The 22,259-nt window shown below is 42.7% G+C and overlaps 1 protein-coding gene across 1 annotated transcript in view; it reads left to right on the top strand.

The window, feature by feature from the left end:
* Positions 1–21,284, top strand: part of VAMP2 (vesicle associated membrane protein 2) — a 61,287-nt gene extending 40,003 nt beyond the window's left edge. Inside the window, exons 2-5 of the mRNA XM_063166513.1 lie at positions 2,228–2,345; positions 8,374–8,532; positions 10,079–10,130; positions 12,166–21,284. Coding sequence (XP_063022583.1) covers positions 2,228–2,345; positions 8,374–8,532; positions 10,079–10,130; positions 12,166–12,182 — 346 coding nt within the window. The 3' untranslated portion in view covers positions 12,183–21,284. The remainder of the gene's footprint in view (positions 1–2,227; positions 2,346–8,373; positions 8,533–10,078; positions 10,131–12,165) is intronic.
* The last annotated feature ends 975 nt before the right edge of the window (positions 21,285–22,259 follow it).

Raw genomic sequence — 22,259 nt, 5'->3', positions numbered from 1 at the left:
AACAGCCTGGAGAAGGGCAGTGTTGGAGGTTGGGAGCTGCTGTGCAGAGGGTCAGGGCTCTGACCTTCTCCAGGGGCTGTGGAGCTGCTCTGGGGGGCAAATGGGGAGGGTCAGCATTGCAGGGCTCTGACCTTCTCCTCCAGGGGCTGTGGACAATGCTGGAGCTGCTCTGGTGGGCATTTGGGGACCAAATGGGGAGGGTCAGCATTGCTGGTGCCAGAGGTGACTGACCCCATGCTGTGTGCAATTCTCACACCCATTTCCGCCTCTGTTCTCAGGAGGTTGCAGCTTATTGCAGCCCTGAGACACGTGAACAGTCTCTGTTTCGGCCTGCACATTCATAGAATGAGTCAGGCTTCTTCAGTTCTTGGTCTCAGAGTTGTTTATTGTATCTTATCTATAAAAATTTTTCTCCTGTCCAGCCGAGGTCCGCTCAGCAGGACAGACAGAGGCACTCTGCCTGCCCCTGGGGTGCTGTTATCTCCTTATACTACAAACTACAGATAACATGTTTACAATTACTTTCCAATACCTATCACCTGTGTCAGACAGTGAGCTTCTACTCTAAACCAATCCCAAAGTGCCAACATCGGTGCAGAAGATGGAGGTAGAGAAGAAGAAGAAAGTCTGGACAAGTCCCTCCATCTTGTTCCCAAAACCCCCATTCTAAAAACCCCAAAATCTACCCCTTCACCCAGTGATAATTTTATTATTACACTACTTAAACTTCTGTGGCTTTCAGGTCCTCATACACAGCTGGTAATTTGCTCCATGGGTCACAATCAAACCCACGGGTGTTCTGGGCTGTGTGCCAGGGTCTCTGAGCCCCCTGGCAGGGTCCTGGCAGCTCTGGACACCCAGAGGGATGCACTGAGTTCTGACACTGATTGTTTCTTCTCTCTTCTGTTTGTGATGGATATGATCTCCTCCCGTTTCTGATTGTTTCCTTCTGTTTCTCTTGGCTTGGTGAGCTCCAAGCAGGAGCAGGGCAGAGCTTTATCAGCACACTGTAAGGGTCACAGCCCATCCCTTCCTGCAGTAACAGAGTGCCCAGAGCTCAGGGGGTTCCCTTGTTGGACAGAAGCTCTGTGGTCACTTTGGCCATTGGCCTAACTTAGGGTAGACAACTTGAATTTTTTACCATTTAAAAAAGCAGCAAGGAAGGTGGAAGAGTTTGAAAAAGTCCCATCAAGAAACAGTGTAAAAACTGCTTGTGGTATGAGAAGGAACAGTGCGAGAAGGAGATTTGTAGAAAATTTTCAAAACTTGACAGCAGGTTCACATAGCATGCCTCTGTATACCAACCTTGAGATAAGAAATGCTGATTTAGAAATGCCATGGAATAGGACAGAAATTGTGGAGAGAAAAATGGGACTAGAAACAAGTTTCAAAGGATGGCCTTATAAAAAAGACTGGATACTTTGGAGGAATAGAACCATGAAAGATGCCCTGTAGTAGGACCCGTGAGGGCTTTTTAAATGATTGGCTTTAAGGCATCTGCAGCATGGTGTGGCTAAAAGCTGATAAGCCAAGAAAGGCTTATAGTGTTTTGTAATTAAAAAATAGTTAGCTTCTGATTGTGATGGTTGAATTGTAACATCTGTATTGTCTCACCCTTCCCATGAGACTGAAAATGGAATAAAAGTGTCTAAAATACCTCTCAGTTGCCCTATCTCTGGGTCAGAAAAGAGTATTATCTGACAGAATGGAACAGTAGGGTTGTGATCCAAGAATGGAAACAAGCGTAAAGGTCTTCGAAGAAAAACAAAGTGCTTTGAAACTTCAAAAATTCTTTGAAGAGAAAGGTACTTTTTACCATTCTAGAAAGGGGTTGTGAGCAAGTCAGGATGGTTTGGTCACTCAGGTTCTCTGGTTCTGCCCTAGGTCTGTTCCAGGATGGTTTGGTCACTCAGGTTCTCTGGTTCTGCCCTAGGTCTGTTCCAGGATGGTTTGGTCACTCAGGTTCTCTGGTTCTGCCCTAGGTCTGTTCCAGGATGGTTTGGTCACTCAGGTTCTCTGGTTCTGCCCTAGGTCTGTTCCAGGATGGTTGGGTCACTCAGGTTCTCTGGTTCTGCCCTAGGTCTGTTCCAGGATGGTTTGGTCACTCAGGTTCTCTGGTTCTGCCCTAGGTCTGTTCCAGGATGGTTTGGTCACTCAGGTTCTCTGGTTCTGCCCTAGGTCTGTTCCAGGATGGTTTGGTCACTCAGGTTCTCTGGTTCTGCCCTAGGTCTGTTCCAGCATCTGCCCAGGGTCCTGCAGGGGCTGCAGGAGCTGCAGGGCCCCCTCCTGCCGCCAACGTGTCCAGCAACAAGAGGCTGCAGCAGACACAAGCCCAGGTGGACGAGGTGAGTGCTCAGCACCAGGGGCTGCTGTGCTTGGGTCCCCCTTGTGCAGCTCCTGCTCATCTGAAGGGAGTGGGTCCAAAACTTGAGATTTGCCAGCAAAGAGAGATCCTGGATTTATATATCCCTGCACCAGGAACAGCTCTGCAGATTAAATGTGGGCATTGCTGCCATGTAGAAGTGTCAGGGATAGGATGGTGGGGATGGACGGAGCCCAGAGATCTCTGCAGCCAGGTCCTGGAACTTGTGGGTTATTGCAAAGGGCCTGGGTGCAGGGCCCTGCTGGGATTTGGGGTTTATTGCCAAGGGCCTGGGTGCAGGGCCCTGCTGGGATTTGGGGTTTATTGCCAAGGGCCTGGGTGCAGGGCCCTGCTGGGATTTGGGGTTTATTGCCAAGGGCCTGGGTGCAGGGCCCTGCTGGGAGCTGCAGCCACAGCTCAGAGCAGGCCCCAGAGAGGGAGAGAGAGGGAAAGAGAGAGAAGGCAAGAGCAGAGTAAAGAGAAAATGAGAGAGCCAGGAAGAGTAAAAGAGGATGAGAGAGCAAAGATCCCATTACAGTACCATAAATCTTCTTCTGTACTGAATATTCTGATTCTCACTAACCAATCTAGTACAAGATACAAATCCTATAGCATTTACATACAGCCTATAAGAATCATTACATTACCATACTGTGTTACATTTTAAACCCTAAAAACTCCTCTTTGGGCCCCTTCTGCCAAGCTGTAGGTCTGCTCTGACCCTTGGAGCTGTCTGCAAGCAGAGGGTGTTGTTTCATCAAAAAAAAATAACCTTCAACCAGCCACACCATTGCTTTCCAGTTGTTGAGTAACTAAAGTATCTCAAAGCTTACTTGCATTTCAATCTCACTTATAATTTCCATAATCTCAAAATCTTTTGCCAGGCAATCATATTTATAAGGCTTTCATGTTTCATCTTCCCCAACACTGACAGTTCAGGAATTTCTCCCAGTCGTCTCCTTAGGAGGAGATGTCGTAGTGGAAGCAACTCTTGTAGTGTGTCTAATCCTAAAGTTTAGATACTAATTTCTCAGACTGTGTCACAGAGACAGAAAAGCATCAGCTTCTCCGAGATAGATTAAAACCACCAGAACTGAGCCACTGAGGGCGGTGTTCATTAGCAGGAGCTCTATTGATTAATCATCCCAATTTATTCCCAAAGAAAGGCACCCACACATGATGTCATAACAGCTTCTCTAACAAATCCCCACTCCTTTTCTTGATCTTGCGGGACCATGTGCCTGTTCCAGCACATTCTTAAATTCTTGTTTTGGCTGTAATGCCAGAGTCCCTCCAGCTGCTGTGGGAATGGGAACAGTGAGCACAGCTGTGGCATCCTTACACACCTGCTGGGTGCCTTTGTGTGCTGGCTAGTGAGGAAAGAATATTGTTCCACCCCTCCAAAGGCTGAAGTAACTCATTACTTACTGTCTGTGGTGAAGTGCACAGAGCTTGTGTGATTCTTAAAAGCCAATTTGATAAAATACACATTAGAAAATATGTACTTACTGTGGTATTCAAGCTAAAATCCTGAGGCATCACTACTGCGAAAAACACCAATCACTTCTTTTCCAAATTTTAAAAGTTTAATAGTAGTGAAATGGTTATAAAAATAGTAATATAATTAGAGTAATAATAATTTGGACAATTTGAATTAGGACAGTATGAGACAATAGAAACAAAGAATTATGGACAGTCCAGGTACCTTTTCTGGGCAAAATAAACCTGGAAAAGGACCCACGTTAACAGAGGATTAACCTTTAAAACAATAACCTGTTGCATATTCATAACCTCATCCATGATGCATAAATTCCATTCAAACACAGGATTCTGTCTGGTCAGTGTCAGCTTCTTCCTCTGAATCCTAACAGCATCTTCAGGGCTGAGCAAGATGGGAAGAAGTTCATTTCTTCTGATAATGGAGCAATAAATTCTCTTTCTCTGAAAGATCCAGGTGTCCTGTGGCTGCTGTCTCGCTGCGAGTCCTTTCTTTAAAAAAAGTATCCTACACAGCATAGTTTCTATTTTAACATTTTGTTATAGCCTAAAACTATCTTTAACACACTACTTAAGAAAATTAACACAGCATAACTTTCTAACACAACACACATAATATTCACGTTAATATTTGCGAAAAGCCAATCATAAATACGCATCTTTCACAACTAGAAGAAAGATATTTATGAAATACCGAAGTCAAAGCCCTTTTATCCCTCACCGGTGGCTCTGTCCCGGCTCTTTTCCCTCCGTGCGCCCGCAGGTGGCGGCAGAGCCCGGGCAGAGCCCGGCAATCTCCGCTGTTGGTGATGCTGATGATGTGATGCCCGGGGAGGATTTCACCTCTTTCTCTATTGGGGTTCCACCCCCGATTCCTCCAGACACCACAGAGATTATTTTCTAAGGCCCGGACAAACATTTATCTATTTGACAAAAATGAAATCTCACCTGGGCGAGTGTTCACTGCAGCCAGGTTAAATTCCATAAGTGGTTCTGGGGAAACAAAAAACAAAAAACCAAAAAACAAACACAGAACCAAAAAAGCAAACTAAGCAAAAAAACACCAAAAAACAAACAAACAAACAAAAACATAACACCCCCCCCCCCGGCAAAACTAAAAAAAAACAACCAAAAATTAAAAAACCAAAAGAAAACCCAAAAAGCCACAAAAGAAACCCCCCCAAAACCCCAGACCAAAACCTAAAAAAAACAAAACAAAGAAACCCAAAGAAACCTAACAAAGCAACCCCAAACCCCCAAAAACAACACAAAAAATCCAACAACAAAAAACCAAACCAACCAAAACCAAACCAACCAAAACCAAACCAACCAAAAACCCAACCAACCAAACCAAACAAAACAAAAACTCCAAAAAACCCCAGCAAAACTAAAAAAAGAACCCCCCCAAAAAAAAAACCCAAACCAAAACCTAAAAAAACCAAAACAAAGCAACCTAAAAACCCCCAAAACAACACAAAAAACCAACAACAAAAAACCAAACCAACGAAAACCAAACCAACCAAAAACCCAACCAACCAAACCAAACAAAACAAAAACTCCAAAAAACCCCAGCAAAACTAAAAAAAGAACCCCCCCCAAAAAAAACCCAGACCAAAACCTAAAAAAAACAAAACAAAGAAACCCAAAGAAACCAAACAAAGCAGCCCCAAACCCCAAAAACAACACAAAAAAACCACCAACAAAAAACCAAACCAACCAAAACCAAACCAACCAAAAACCCAACCAACCAAACAAAACAAAACAAAAACTCCAAAAGACCCCAGCAAAACTAAAAAAAGAACCCCCCCCAAAAAAAACCCAAACCAAAACCTAAAAAAACCAAAACAAAGCAACCTAAAAACCCCAAAAACAACACAAAAAAACCAACAACAAAAAACCAAACCAACCAAACCCAAACCAACCAAAAACCCAACCAACCAAACCAAACAAAACAAAAACTCCAAAAAACCCCAGCAAAACTAAAAAAAGAACCCCCCCAAAAAAAACCCAGACCAAAACCTAAAAAAACCAAAACAAAGCAACCTAAAAACCCCAAAAACAACACAAAAATTCCAACAACAAAAAACCAAACCAACCAAAACCAAACCAACCAAAAAACCAGCCAACCAAACAAAAGAAAAACTCCAAAAAACCCCAGCAAACCTAAAAAGAAAAAAACAACCCCCCCAAAAAAACCAAACCAAAACCTAAAAAAAACAAAACAAAGCAACCGAAAAACCCCCAAAACAACACAAAAAACCAACAAGCAAAAAAACCAAACCAACCAAAAAAGCAACAAACCAACCAAAACAAAACAAACCAAAACCCCCAAAAATCCAAGCATACAAAAAACCCACAAACAAACAAAAAAGCCCAACCAAAACCACGCAAAAATGAAGAGAATGGGTAGGAAATAGCAGAGTATTTTGTATCAGCATTTTCAAATAGTTTATAATTTTCACTACAAATCATTGCAGCAAGATAAAATTCAACTAATTACTAGCTGAGAAATCAATAATTAAAAAAAATTAGCACTGTTTATATGAAGTTAAGTGCTTGGAAGGTTTTGGTTTGGAAAAAGCAAGTAAGAAAATTTGGATTGACCAAAATATTTCATTTTGGTTTAGGTTTGGTAGACAAGTGAAACAAATCTTTTGAGACCTTCTGCCAGTCCTGTTAAAGATTCTTTCACTATCAATTTCCTCTCGCTGTATTTGAATAATGTATCCTTTAAATAATTCTGGATTTTTGCAGGTAATAGTTAAATTTTATTAAATATGTATAACATGGAATTCCTTATTATAGAGTGTGAGAATTAATTAACAGACCATCAGCCTCGTTCACTGCTAGGAAAATTGGACCCAACTTTACAGAGATTGTGACACTGTCTGACATTTGCATTAAAGTGGTGACTTTCTGCAGGATTGCCATTTAGTTATTGGCTTGCTAGAAGAGGATTTTCACCTCAGCCAAAGCGTAAAATCCATTTATGAGCAGCCCTTGCCTGTTGCATCCTGGCTCTCTGCTGCCCTTTGGGATGAATTTGCTCAGGTGAAACATTCTCCTCCTCCTCCACTTCCAAGCAGGTCGTCAGATGATGGCTGAGAAGTCATCCTGCCCAAAAGATCTGCAGAATGATGGAATGATTTGGTAAGGAAATGCACACAGTTCCCTTTAGAGTGGCCTTTGTCTGTCCGCTTTCCCTGCTTCAGGTAAGGAAGGTATTAAATGTACAAGGAGAACAATGGCTTGTTCTTAGTGATGTCAGCCAAATTGTGCTGCAGAGATCTTCGTCAGATCTTTGTATCTGCATAAAAGAAGTCAAAAACTTTAATCAAACTAAATGTGGTGTTTCATGAGGTCTCTTTATTTTCTCCCTTAAGGACATCCAGCACAGTGTATCTCACTGGGGGTATTTCCACAGGCTGGGTCTAGGGGCAGTGCTCAGGAAATGCCATCACACACCACACGGCAAAAGGCTGGGCATCACTGCCGCTGCTTTTAATGAAGGGGTGGGACTATTTTGGGGCTGAGAATAATTTATTGCTCAGATAAACATCAGCCTCAGAGGCTGTGAGGTTTTAGAGGAACAAGCAGTCAGCCACAGCTCAAGGCAGTCACAAGTTCTTCATTACAAGGCAATATAGAACCTTCTGATCCAATGGACTGTGACCGTGTTCACAGGGGTCTGAGGATGAGGGAAGAAACAAAGATCTGACTCATGTTTCAGAAGGCTTGATTTATTATTTTATGATATATATTATATTAAAACTATACTAAAAGAATAGAAGAAAGGATTTCATCAGAAGGCTGGCTAAGAATAGAATAACAAAGAATGAATAACAAAGGCTTGTGTCTGGGACAGAGAGTCTGAGCCAGCTGACTGTGATTGGCCATTAATTAGAAACAACCACATGAGACCAATCCCAGGTGCACCTGTTGCATTCCACAGCAGCAGATAACCATTGTTTACATTTTGTTCCTGAGGCCTCCCAGCTTCTCAGGAGGAAAAATCCTAAGGAAAGTATTTTTCATAAAAGACGTCTGCGACAGGGGACAGTTGCCACAGGGTTTATTTTGCTTTTCTAACCTATCACCTTTACTCACTTCCACTGCACTGTGGTTACTTTTACCCAATGGGCTTCTGTCTCACATGCACACAAATGCTTCTGTTCTAACCTCTAAACTCTTGGCTGCTCTACACAATTACACCCCTACATTATAACCCTTCACCATCTTATCAATGCAGTTTCTCACTTAAGGCATACTCTTACTTACAACTACAGAAACATAAATTTATGATTTTTCTGCTTAATGTCTGTGTATTGTATTTTTACATCAGTCCAGGCTTCTCCCAAGGCTGCAGATCAAACTCTCCTGTGTCTGTGGAATTTCTGTTTTACCAGTTCCCACAGCTGGGTTTAGGATGAGGTGTGACACTCCAGGGTGTGACCAGATGGGTGCCCCTCATCTTTCCTGTGGGAGGGGTCTCAGGTGTGTCTGTGCCTTCACAGGTGGTGGACATCATGAGGATGAACGTGGACAAGGTGCTGGAGAGGGACCAGAAGCTGTCAGAGCTCGACAACCGGGCAGATGCATTGCAAGCAGGTGCCTCACAGTTTGAGACCAGTGCAGCCAAGCTGAAGAGGAAATACTGGTGGAAAAATTGCAAGGTAAGGAATATAAACCCTTGTTTGGAGTCACTTCTTGGCAGGAATTGCTTTCACTTGCATTTAGTGGGACTTTGCCTGCAGGATGGCACCTCTGACTCATCTCTTCTCGTCAAGGTGAGAAGGAGGTGCCTTGACCTCAAGGCTCCAGAAGTCAAGCAACTTTGATCTTTACCAGAACCCATAATTTCTGCAGTATATAAAATGTAGATACAATGTTTGATGCTTCCCCAGTGCCTTCAAATAGGGACGGGAAACCATTCCATGTCAATTTGTGTCAGTTCTCTGTGGGAACCACAAAACCTGGTCAGGTGCAGCGAATTCCAGCAGTGGGAGAAAAGCAGCTTTTTCCTTGTGGGGATCATTGATTTGATTTTTCTTTAGGATGGTAAGCCATAAAAAAATACCCAAAACTGGGTTCTGTACACTGCTGTGAGAAGGGAGAAAATGACAGTCTCTTATGAAGAGGGGCTGATTAGGATAAAGCAGGACTTTGATCAACCAGCTCCAAAATCTAATCCTTCCCCAAGAGCAGAGGGAGCCTCACTCTCCTTTGCTTTTTCAGACCTTCTCCAATATTTGAGGATTTTGGACCCAGAAACTTCATCTTTTACTCTTCTAAGACTCATGCACCACCACCACAAACACTGTGCCAAAAGTTCACCTTGGTTTCCATTGCTCAACACCAACTTTCCTGCTGACCACTTATGTCCACCCAAATAAAAGCAGCTGTTCCCAAGGGGGAATCCCACATGTGTCCCTCACTAGCCTGTTGTCTGCTTTGTCTCTCCAATCCACAGTGCTATGAAACGTAGAGCAAGACAAAATATTCTGGGTAAAATACATGTAAAAACACGCCAGAAACAAAAGGGTCTACATTAGAAATTTACCATAGCAGGTCCTCTGGGCCTGTTTTAGCTGTTGCCCAGCTGGTAAGTCCAGCAGTGCAGGAAGCAGGGCTTTTGGGAGCTGCAAGCACAGATTTTGAGTTGGGTTCACCCCTATGACTGCTGTCACCACAGTGACCTGCACTACCTCCAAACCTGCCCTCATTCTCCTTTCCTGCTTTTTGCTGACAAACAATCCCCCTGTCCCTCCTCTGGCTCCCAAACTCTGCAAAGAAAGGGAAGAACTTTAAAAAGGGTCTCCTGCAAGCCAATGGCTGGCTCTGTCCTCGTGGTGGGAGGAATGAAGGCTTTGATTTGACATTCCCATGTTTGTTGTTTTTCAGTCTTTCCGCTCACTGGGGTAATAATGGCCACTGGGCTGAAGCCCTGGAGGGTTCATCAGCTTCCAGGGGCTCTCAGGGGGCTCTGGGCTGCCTCTGCTCTGCTTTGCACCCACCTATTTCTGGCCAGCTCTGACAACAGGCTCTGCCCATTGCTGATTTTAAAACCAGCAATAAATCTGGGCCCTTAGTAAGTCTCTTGCAGAGTTAAAAATATGAGGATTGAGTCATTAAGTAAAAGAAAAAAAATTGAGGGGTTAATCTGTTTCACATGAAAACCTGACTTTCTGTTTTTCTTTCTCATATCTTCTCTTTTTATAGATGATGATCATCCTCGGTGTAGTATGTGCAGTCATTCTCATTATAATTATAAGTGAGTAATTCATTTTCTCTTTTATTTGTGTTCTTAATAGCTTGTGACTTAAGAATGGCTGATACATTGAAAAACAAAGCAACAAAAAAAATGGATATAAAATATTTAAACTGATTAATTTAAACTGATTAATTTGTGAAATTTCCCTTCTAGTGTTATGCTTTTATAGTGAGAATTACGGCAAACTCCCTGGACACATATTGGCAGAATTTGTTGACATTTAATGTTTTTAGCATCAGCATGTTACATAACTTTCCCTAGGATTAAAAGCTCTCCCTTTTTATGTTTTAAATAAATTTTTATGCAGTCTCAGAAATCTTCCTTTTAGTATGATGATGATGACTGCCACAGTCCCAGTGTTTTCTGCTAAGAACAGTAATCCTTGAAATACCTCATGCCTATAAAAAGAGGGTGAAGGCACACAGGCAAACAGGCATCTGATGAATTTTTAAAAAGCATGTAGGTGCCTGGTTTCTGCCATACCAGCTAGAATCTGAGATGTCAGTGCTTCTGAAGATCCTTTTGCACCTCGAATGCCCAAATGTTGTTAAAAGATATGGCCCAAAGTCTCACTGACTTCTTTTCTCAAAAGATCATCTCGTTCCACACAGTTGTGTAGGGAAGGGAGCTATGAATGAATAATAGCAGCCCTGCTGCTTGGGACTCAGGGACCTTGTAATGACAGGAACTGAACATTTCATTTATGTAACCCTGTGCTAGCAACAGCTGTTAGGTGACATAACTGTAATATGGCATTAACTGCTAAAAGGGAGATTCTCCAGATACACAATGCAGGTGGTAACCCAGAAGAGATTCACCAAAAGGCCAGACTGTGGATGTGAGTTAATTCCCAGCTCTCAAGTTACATGCCTGATGCTCAGCATGTTTCCATTTTCCTCTGTTGCTCCTGTAAAGAAAGCTTGCAGGATCACCTGTAAACATGACTAAAAGGAATGAGATACATGTGACAGTTTATTAGCCTTATGAATGCTGGCACCAGAGTGACCCAGAATAATTCCAGGGTTTCGTAACACTGATACAGTAAGAATGGGAAATGCTTAGATATTAACTGTATTAACTGGGTACTCAAGAGAAAGACCGGTCTTTGTGCAGCAACCAGACAAAAGAAGATGTGCAGCCACTGAACTAATTGCTGGGTGTATATTCCTCACTGAGCATTATGTGAGTTTTAAGAAAGTAAAATGTGGTCAACTTAGCTCATATCAACCTCCACGGAAGTTTAGGAAGTAAGAACATTGTTTTACTCCTGGTTAAAATGCTGAATGCCTGTTCTGCTAAATTAAAAATAAAGAAAAAAAAGCCAGTGCAGGTTTGACGTGGGTTAGGTTGAGTGCAGGGTATTTTATCACAATATTGTTCAACCCAGGCTGTGGCTCACCACAGTGAGATCCAGTACCAGGTCAGTGAGATTTGACTGTACCTGTTGTTCAAATTATTTTCCCAGTTTGATTCCTCTGTGTTAAGTTGCAGCTAAAGGTTGCAGCTTCATGAAGGACCTTGTGTATTTAACTCAATGCTGTGTTTACTTGCACTATATGTTTAAATGCCATAGACATCAAGCATGCAGGTGCTGTTAGACAAGGCCTGCATGGCTTTTCCAGTCTGATGTGAGTGGGAACAAGGCCATGCCCTCCCTGGGGGTGGCTGTGGGTGCAGACAAACTGAGCCATTCCTCTCAGCAGCCATGGGTGCTGCCTGCAGGAGGATGCAGGACAGCACACGGCTTTGCTGTACTGGGGACAGCAGATAACATCACTGCCAGTCCTTGCCCTTTCTGCCTTCTGAGCCTCAGTCTCCCCTGCTTTCTACCCCACTTTCCCCTCCAGATTCCCTTGGGCACAGGAGGAGCATCCCTGTGTCTGCCACACACCCCGCACTCTTCATCTGGAATGTGCTAAGGATGTTTGCAGCCCTCTGACACTGCTGTGAGACAAAGCACAACAGTAACTCTGTAATAACTCCTGGGTTTTGTCTTTTTTTTTTAACCTTTCTTTCCTTCTGCTTCATTTCCCAGTTTATTTCTCCACTTGAAAAAGCAGAGAAGGAAGACTTGGCACACCTTTGTTCATATCAACCGACGATATCAGTGTTCCTTTGTTGAACTCCGCTTTTTAATTCCCGCTGCCTTGGGATTTTTGCTTGTAATAACCCATAAGCATTCAGTGTGGTGTATTTTGGAATTCTGTTGTTTCCACAAGAAACTGTACCAGCTAAATACTGCCAAGTAGTTCCATACACTGTCTAATCACTGTGTCTTAAGATGTGTACGCACTGACCTTCAGAAACTGTAGTATATGAAAAGCATCCTAAACCATCTCAGAGTCAGAGAATGCAGCTGTGGGGAAGCTCCTGTTTAAAGGGACACTGCCAGGTGGATTGGACCCAAATCTAAGGTCGCAGCAAACATTGGGACCAAAATTCTCAATCTGAGCTCCTAAAGTTGGATGGCAAAATCCATTGTCAGACGTATCTGCTACTCCCATTGAAGAGAGTGATACCTCTAAGTATTCATGTAAGATATCATATTTCAGTTTAGCCAACCAAACACAGATTTCTTTGAGGTTAGATGTAGAATCCAAGTCTTAAAACCTTGTCTGCAGAAAATAAATAAAGACTGGTTTATCATCTTTTATGGATTTAATATTTTTCCTCATGGAAAACAGCTCTTGGTGTTCTGAACAACCAAGATGGCCTCAATATGAAAGCCAGAAAGGAAAGAAAACCCTGTGTGACAGCCAAAAAGCATTAGCTAGTCACAGTCCTGCAAAAGCCAAGGGAAATGCAGAAGTGGTGATGCAAACATCACAAATGGCTCAGGTGCAGTCTCTTGCTGAAAACTCAAGGCCCCATTTGTCAGGGTCCATGGGACATCTCTTGGATGCCAATCCCCAATAACTGGGCCCTGACCTGAGGCCCATGAGCAGCTCTGGTGGTGTCTGAGGCTGCCCAGCTCTGGGGAGGAAGCTGCATTTGCAGGAATGGTCCCCACTGCCAGGATGGTTCAAAAATCAGGAAGAAGGCAGGGGGGAGCAGTGGGGAGAGGCTGAGAAAGGGAAGGGTGCCCAGCAAGCAAAGCTTTCCTGGAAAGGAGGAAGGAACAGAAACACTGTTCAAAGTAGGGGTGTTAATAGGCTTTAAAAAGATGTATTTTAATTTGTGCATGTGGATAGTTCATAGACTATAGCGTCATCTTTGTAAAGTGCTCAGCTGAGATACCTATTATACTCAATTAATTTAAATTAACACTTGATGTAATTAAAAGAAATATATTGTGGCTTGAGAGAAAGTTCTTTATGCTTTGGTGAGTTTCTTGTTTTTATTTTTAAAACAGTGAATAGTTTAATCATCCTTAACCAAACTAAAAATGAATTAATCAAATTTTGAGCCAGGAAATTCAGGAAAAGGTCTTTTTAGGTTAACTCCTTCAGAATTTATAAAAAAATTAATATAATTTTAAAAAATAATTTGATGGGTTAGGTTTTTTTGTCTGCAATTTAATTAGGGAATAGAAACAACGATAATAGTAGTGTAAATATTCCCACTGAGGAGTATTTCTCTTGACATAGAGTTAAAAAAATTGAGAGCCTGACCAGTTTGTTACTGTGAATCTATACATAAATTATGCTGAAGTAGAATTTTGCAGAGAGAATAACTAATGATCAATTGAAAGGTTCCAGTTGCATTTTCCCCTAAATATTTATCACTTTCTAGTCATGTGTACTACTCCATATCATTAAGTCAAAAGTGGCCCCAGACTTAATGAAGATGAATATTCCAAGTTACTAATGTGATACTGGACTCCCTGGTATGCCCTGATCATGCAGTCCTTCACTGGGTGAGACCCCAAACAATTCAGAAATCCTCCTGGGCTGGACAAAAACGTAGCAGGGATGAAAGACCTGACTCTGTGGGGTGACACAACTGTATAAATGAGCTTTCACTGGGAGAGGAATGAGCCATCCAACTTCAGGAGCCCTGTTAAACTGCTAAGGTTATCTGATATCTGATCTGAAGGAATGATCTGCTGAGAGTGGGACCCTGCCACCCACACCTGTTACTGATATTGATAATTGATATTATTATCAATACTGCTATTGATATTGAGCGTGGTGTCCTCACAGGGCTTCTCTGCTGAACACACTCATGAGATGGGCACAGCTTTAGCTGGAGGTGGTGCAACCAGGAAGGTGAAATGCTGATACTGAGCCTTAATACAGATGTTCCTTCTCCTCTGAGAGGCTGAACTGATACTCAGCTGATAGGAGTGCAAATACACATTAAAGAGTTTGAATCCTCTAGCTGCAAACACACCAAGCTCCCACATGAAACTGCAGTGGAAGTGCTACAAGGATGCAAAGCTCACATTCTCCCAGCTAATGTAGTTCAAGCAAGTTAATAATCAAAATCAAATCTCACCTTTAGGTGAGAGTGGAGAACAGAAACTGCTCTTTGTGGAATGTGGACCTATTCTCTCTCAAAATTGTAACAAATGGGGATGACTGCTAAATATAAGTGAGAATTTGCAAGGAAGAGTTAAGAAACCTACCTTCTAGTGGGTTGTAGAATGTTTCCTCCTGACTATTTCCTCCAGTGTGGTGATGAAGTACAGTAAAGTAATGTGTTTAACTTTTCAAAGTCATTGACCCATGATGTGCTCTGGAATGCTCAATGTTTGCTACTGCATGTGCTGTGGTGGTTGGTTGTCATTGGTGAGGTAAGCCATGGAATCTTTCTAATTCTGCCCAGGGAGCATGAACAAATGTGTCTGATGCACAGAGATGAACAAATGTGTCTGATGCACGGAGCTCAGCTGCCCTTGCAGAGGGTTAAACCTTCATCATGGTGATGGAGGACTGTTCAGGGTCACAGATTGTGCAACAGCATCTCTCCCATCCGTGCAGGGTAATGCAGAGCACAATCTATATGAACACAGCTGGAGCTCTCAGTTGTGGTGGAGCCAGGATTGGTTGGAGCTGTCATTTATGGTGGAGCCAGGATGGATTGGAGCTCTCAGTTGTGGTGGAGCCAGGATGGATTGGAGCTCTCAGTTGTGGTGGAGCCAGGATGGATTGGAGCTCTCAGTTGTGGTGGAGCCAGGATTGATTGCCTTCCACTCTAGGTTGGAAATGTCTGGGCAGTTACAACTGCCTGCCTGTGAGTTTTCCATGAAATGGTTAAGTCATTCTTGTTCAGTCACCACCAGTCAGAATTTCAGCTCCTGCTCTGTGCCACTGATGCTGCCTGGGCTCTTCCCCTGGGCTGGTGAAACAAAGGGTCACAAAAAGGCTTCCTTTAGTGACCCTGGCATATCCCCAGGGACTGCAGGGCCACGGCTTCCTGACTGCCACCTTGGGCACCAAACTGAGGCCTCTCCTGGCTGGAAGCAATGCTCTTGGTAGCTTTATCCAGAATCAGACACTGTTTGAGACCTGCACATTCTATCCTTTCCAGAAGCTCCTCCTGTGCTGTCTGGAGCATGACAGAGGCTGTACAGCAGGAGATGCCCTTCCCACAGAGCACAGCTGAAAGGAAGGGGTTAACAGCTGCTCAGGGCCTGCACCATGGCTGCTGCTGGGCTCCTCAGTCATCTTTCAATGATCTACATCAGCTTCTGAGGTTGAACAAGTGTTCCTTGCACCCACTATCAACAGGCTACTGAGGTCCTGCTTGGGCACCGCACTTCCAAATTTAGCTCGTGTTGCAGTGACACAGGTGTGGATTTAAACCCAAAACACAGGTGTGGCTTTAAACCCAAAACACAGATGTGGCTTTAAACCCAGAACCAGTGTAGCACAGAACTTGGCAGGAAAACTTAGTGTGGAAGCCCTAACGAGGTACTTGACCTGATTTTCACTTGACAGCATTACATAACAGCACAGTCAATCCAAGAGAGTCAAACCTAATCCAATACTATTAGAAGGAGGATGGGAGAATCTGATAAAGATTCTGAATGTAACCTAGGGTCTGTAAGACAAGGGGTGATTTAGAAATGTAGCCAGCTGGACTTCTAAAGCTGGCACTTTCATTCAGTTGGAACCTGCGTGATGTTACCCACAGGAACAATTCAGGCAAGTCAAATATTTGGCTTTTTCTTCTTTTTATGTAGTGACCTGCAATAAGTGACTTAAACAGTGATGGAAGATCAGGACATTATTGACTGCAAGGAATTAATTAGAACAGCCTCAAAAATCTGCTATGCTTTTGTCTGAGTAGCAAGACCTTTTAAAATTCCACAGTTTCTGTCACTGCTCCTGTGACAAGGCTTCACCTAACTTTAATTTCATGAGCAGCTGCACCACTTCTTGTCTGAATACAATGGATTTTAGCTCTTAAGACCAAGTTCTTGACATTGATATTAGAGCATACCTGCAAGAAGGTGATGTCTGTTTCCCAGAAGGGCATTGACCATGGGAGACTCAAACTTGGGGAACTTCCAGAAGCTCCGCCTCAGCTCTTTCATGCTTTCACAGAGTGAATATTCTCTACTCCAGGGGAGATTGTCCACACAGAGGGAATATGCATGATCTGTAATTTTTTTTTTTTTTAAGAGAGCCCCTTGATTGCATGTTGGTGGAGGACCTTCCCAAATAACCTAGGGAGCACTTGGGCATGTTCCAGGATTTGCCTCTCAGCCCTGCTCCTCCTGCCCTTTAAACAGGCCTGGCTGAACCAGCAGCCACATAAGGCACTGGGCTCCCTCCCAATGTACACAGTGAGTATTAGAGAAAGGCCTCAAAGTCTCTTTGATCTGGATTTGCATCCTGACCTGAACTTTAGACCTGTAACAGATCATAACCTTTGGGCCCTCTATCTCGTCACAAGGCTGAGATGCTCTGCCAGCCAGTTCTTCCTCATCTGATTTAAGTCCCTGTTGCAAGACAAGATACATTTGTGCCAGAGAAAGCACAAGAACCATCAAATTAACTTCTTTAAAAGAAAAATCAAAGGCTGAAGAAGGTAGTTTGAAAAAAATTAATTTTAGATATATTATTGGCTGAAGCTTTCTCACATTGTTACATTATTGTCAGGAGGAATACTAGATTGGGATGTATGAAACAACCAAACCAGAACCTCACACCAGTTGTTCTTTCTCCATCTGGTCTACTTTAGAAATACTTCAGGAAAGGATTTTGTTTTCCTCTCCAGTTAATTTCCCTTCCTCAGCTGATTAATGAGTGTCTCAACCGATGTGCTCAGTAGTTTTTATTCTCCATTGAGAACCCCAAGACTCTCTGCCTTTAAACACATGCATAAAAAGAGATCTGAGCCACCCAAGGAGTTTACCTTCCTTCCTGGTGCACTGACATTTAAAAGCTACATCTTGGAATAAAGCAGGGAAACTGTGGCAGGCTGGTTACATGCAGTTTTGGTGGAGTAAACACTTGATTATTCAACAATGAGTCACTCCTGCAGTAACCTCATTCTGTCATGAATGTATCACATCTGCTAACTCTCCAAAGCAAAAACCAGAACCTGCACCTCTTCAAAACATGAACACAGCCTCGTGGTTTGCACGTAACACTCCATTCAACCAAAGCCATGTACTAGAGTGTAAAAGGGCAAAGTACTTGTTCTCAAAGAGAAAATAGAGAGAACAACAAAGACAATTGGAAAAAAAAAACCTTCTTCATTCTTTAGCTCTTCTCACAGTGTCTGGCTTATCCATTATTCTTCGAGCCTCTTAGAAAGCTGTTGAGGTTTTGGAGTGTAGTGTGTTTGCAGCGCAGAATTTTGGGGCTGTTCTGCCTCTGGGCTGAGTCCCTTTTGCCACGCTGCCACTGCTGCCCTCAGCCAGAGCTCAGGGGAGGCTTGGCTGAAGCAGAACCTCCTGCCACAGCCCCCAGCTCTCCTCAAACCTCCCTCCTGCTCAGCCACGCCTGGGGCAGAACACCTGGGCCTCCATTTGCTTCAAAATCAGGGGGTACAAAAGAAGGCTAAACAGCAGCATTTTTGCCACACTACCTTAAATTGTAACACTGGACTTTTAATTAAATTTATTTAACAGTTCTTGTAACAGTAATTTCATTCATTTTGTTGGAAAGAAACGGTAAATAAGGATAATGTGGTAGTGAGAATATCATAAATGGTGAAAGTGAAATATCGCTAGCATTCAGTAAAATCCCTTTTGTAAGTGGCTGTACCTAGGAGAACCCTTTTTATATGAAAATTTAGCAGCGCTTGTCTATCAAATTCAAATCCTTACAATGAACTCTGACAGATGGTGGTGTTTCTCCTGGACAATGCAGGAAGGATGGTGCAGCATTCCTTGGAGAGAGAACCTATTGGGGTGCTCTAGCCCCAGACATGGGGATGCTGGCAGCTGCAGCAGTGCTCAAGGACCTCAGTGAAATTAGGATTTCACAGTGCCTGGGGCAGTAAAGATGCAGCCTGAATGTCCCCTTTGTCCTACAGCAGTTTGGGCTCTGCAGTGGAATCTTTTTGGCACAACAGGATTATTTTGGTTACTCTCAATCCACCCCAGTACCTCTGCTTGTCCACCTGTAAATAGCCTTAAAATCCCTTTATTGAATCCCTTACCTTCCTGTCATATCTTTCTGAACACATGGTGGTGGTCTGAGCTTTTTGTGAGGAAAAGTTTGAAAGAATTAAATCAGTTTCTACCCCAATACATTGCAGGTTGGTTTAAAGTAGAACTAAATAATGGCATCTGCAGTTATTTCCTTTCTAAGATCAAGGATTGAGATAGTGCATTTAATGGACCTACAAATTCATACATGCACAATGCATACATTTTTTTGGAAGTTTAGCTATTAATATTTATAGTATTGATCTGAAAGTTTGCTAAAATTTCTTTATTGATGAAAGTAGTCTTGGCTGGAACTGGAAATTGAGTGATTGGAGTGACTACCATGCCACTAGCAAGCTGCTAATTAATACAAGTTCAGCCTCTCCTGAAACCCAAAGGGAAAAAATATTCAGAATAAAAGTAGAAATGTATGGTAAAGACTATGGGTATAAAGTTTACTCATTACTTATTTACGTATTATTTAAGCAATTAGCAGCTGTAAAAATAGTCAAATAATTAGTTTCCAAAGCTTAACTATAGATGAAAGAATATTTTTTTTTCTCATTTGAAAAGCTAATTTCAGTCTATGTTCCCCAGACAATAAAATGCCAGTAATGCTATGACACACTCACAGGTCTGCACAATAAAATGTTACAGATAGCTCACTCCTTTTTCTGAAAAACATCATCATTTTTGTAAATGAAACATCCTCCCTCCCCCAAACACAAACGTGGTAACATATTACTCAGTCTTTTGCTAAGATATTATGAGGTTTTTCAGCATCACTGAAAGATTAGAAATTAGCACCTCCTACTCAAGAGCAGGACTTAAAAACAAGCTTTGTCTGTTGCAAAAATACATTCTGAGGGGGATGCACCAAGTGTGGAGAGGTTAAAGTTTTATTTGGCAAGTCCTATTCTTTTTTCCTTCCCCTTTCCAAAGGAAGTGCTTATATATGCAGACAGGCATTTGCCATTTGGGTGAGAGGAAAGAGGAAAGAGATGGAACAGCCACTGTCTGCTGTGGGCAACCTTTAGTTTGCTTTGCAGCATAAAAAGCCCTCTAAGTGGCAATATATGAACTCTTATTATGAACTTGTTATGCTCATTGCAGGAAATGAGTTCATAGCCAGCTAATTAGTATTTTCCTTAATGACTTGTGCCTGAGTGTTAGCACAGAAGAGCAGCCTCTGGAGGGGTTTGTGTCATCAGCTCAGCCCTTGCTTGCCTGGAGTGAGGAGCAAGGCATGGCCAGGCCTGGAAGAGGTTTCAACACGTGCCTAAGCAGACAGTGAATTTCTGTTTAACACAGTGAAAAACCCTCATTTGTCCTGGCTAAATCCAGGCCTGCCGTGGAATCTGTGCCGTGTTCCAATTCAGAAGAGGAAAAACCTTTCCTTTGAATGATAAAAAAGAGGGATAAAGGGTTGCTGGGGTTGCCTGGTCCCGTGTCCTGCTCGAGGCAGGGCTGCCTTTGGGGCTGGGGAGGGTTGCAGGGGCTTTGTCTCCATGAGGTGTGACAATCTCCATGGCCCATGGCTCCACAACACATTCTGTCGTTGGCTGTGTTCAATGCCCTACCAAGGCTCAGAAAGGTGCAGCAAACACCTTTGTGTTTGTGAGTGCATGTGGTTTGTGGTTTTGCCTTTTTGTTCTGTTGTGCACCAATCTCATTGGAATCAAATTCAGATCTAGTGGAATTAAGTGAAACCCCCCTTTTTTCAAAGAACTTCCACTGACATCAAGAAATTTTCTTTCTTTCTTGTTGCCATTGGACCGAGGCAGATGTGATCATGCGGAGGACATCAGAGCATTCTCTCCCCTCTGTGTGTGTGTGTGTGAGGCCTGGAATAGGCACAGAATCAGAGTCAGGACAACTGTTGAAATCTTGTTCTCTATTGTCTGAGGTCAGTGACAAAATCTTGAGTGGCTGCTAAGTTACTAGACTGGCACCAAAGAAAGAAGAGGATTTACTGAGGTTACCCTTTCTCCTCACGAGTATCCTTGGCAATGCCACGCCTGTTTCAAACGCTGATGGAATGGCAATGCAAAATAAAAACCTTTCTTCTACCTCTTTCCTTGAGATTCTTCAAGCTTTACTTCCTGAGATGGGAACAATCAGAAGTAAGTTTTCAGTTGCCCGTTTAAAAGCCCAAACTCCAGACCAAATATCTAGTTGCATTCTTTTACAGGCCACACAGGGGTGTTGAGCTCTGTAGGAACACACTCAGAAAGGGCCTGAAAGTCTGTGCTGAGAACAGCATCTCTCACCTCATAGACTCAGCTGTACTGAGCAAGGAGCTGTGATTCGTGCCTCTACAGAAAACAACCCATTTGCACCTTACTGGAACTATCTGGAGAGGAAAAAATTACCTTGTGGAGACCAGGACATTTCTTAAAGTGCTTTACCTGGAGGTCAGTGGAATTTCATTTATAAATGATAAAATGCATGTATTTTGATGCTGAAATTGTGATGACTTACAAAGTTTGATATTACTGTACTTTTTCTGTGAACAGTGATTTTTTTGAGGTGGTGAACATATTTTCCAAGAGTATCGTAGACATTTGTAACATGTATGTTTGTGCCAATAAATCTTGTTTTAAGAAGTTCGAGTTTGTATCATTCTGTTCCAAATGCACAGTTTAAGGACAGTTAAGCAGCTGCAGCTTTCATTCCCTCTCTGTTTTATGTACTAGAGACTTCTAGAAATGAAGATTTTCTAATTCACACAGAGTTTTTCAATGTAACAGAAAAGGAAAAAAAGCACTTCTGTTGTATAAACAGTAAAGAACCCTGTACAAAAATATACAAATATTAACAAATGGTGAATAGGAGGAGATGAGAAAATGTTTTTAGTGCATTTGACCATATTCCTAATTTTCTCAGTGGTAACATGGGATTCATTTTAACAGGGCATGGTGAACTCAGTGCTATGAAATACTGACAGTTCACCAATTTTGTGTACATTGGACAGATTTTGGTTAAAAAAAGAAGGATTTTCAGCGAGGGGAACAGAGGCTCTTGCAGGGTCCTCTGCTGCCTTGACTTGAAGCAGCTGGTGCTGGCCACTTGTGTGATGGATTAATGGGGCATGGCAACTGTTGCCATGGTTATTCCTAATGAGCAATTAAGCCCTTTGAAGGGACAAGGGCTGGAAGCTGCTTTTCTCCCCTTCCTAGAGCCTACACTAAATGTTAAATTGCATAAGCATCACAAGAACTCCCAGGTAGCTCCACACCTTCAATGCACTGGGGGCCTCGTTCAATACCTTCTCTAATTTTGTTGCAAATGATCTCAGAACACATAAAAGGCACATTATTGTCTCTCCCCACCCCAACCCCAGGTAATGTCAAGATGCCTTTTCAAATGAAGGTTCTTTATTAGCAAAACTATAGATTTGTCCTTGGTAGCTCAGTGCACCTGGCAATCAGCTGGGGACACTTCTGAGTCTAAAAGGAGACAAAGCAATCGCTGATTTCATACACTGCACATTCTGGTCTGTGTGAAACAGCAAATAAGGATGAAGAGAGAAAGTGAATTATGTTGACTGATGCATGTGGACACGATATTAAAGGACACAG

The sequence above is a fragment of the Melospiza melodia genome, chromosome 12 (assembly GCF_035770615.1).
Source record: "Melospiza melodia melodia isolate bMelMel2 chromosome 12, bMelMel2.pri, whole genome shotgun sequence".
Classification (NCBI taxonomy): Eukaryota; Metazoa; Chordata; class Aves; order Passeriformes; family Passerellidae; genus Melospiza; species Melospiza melodia.
The sequence above is the reverse complement of the archived record's forward strand: the minus strand, read 5'-3'. Positions and strand labels throughout refer to the sequence as shown.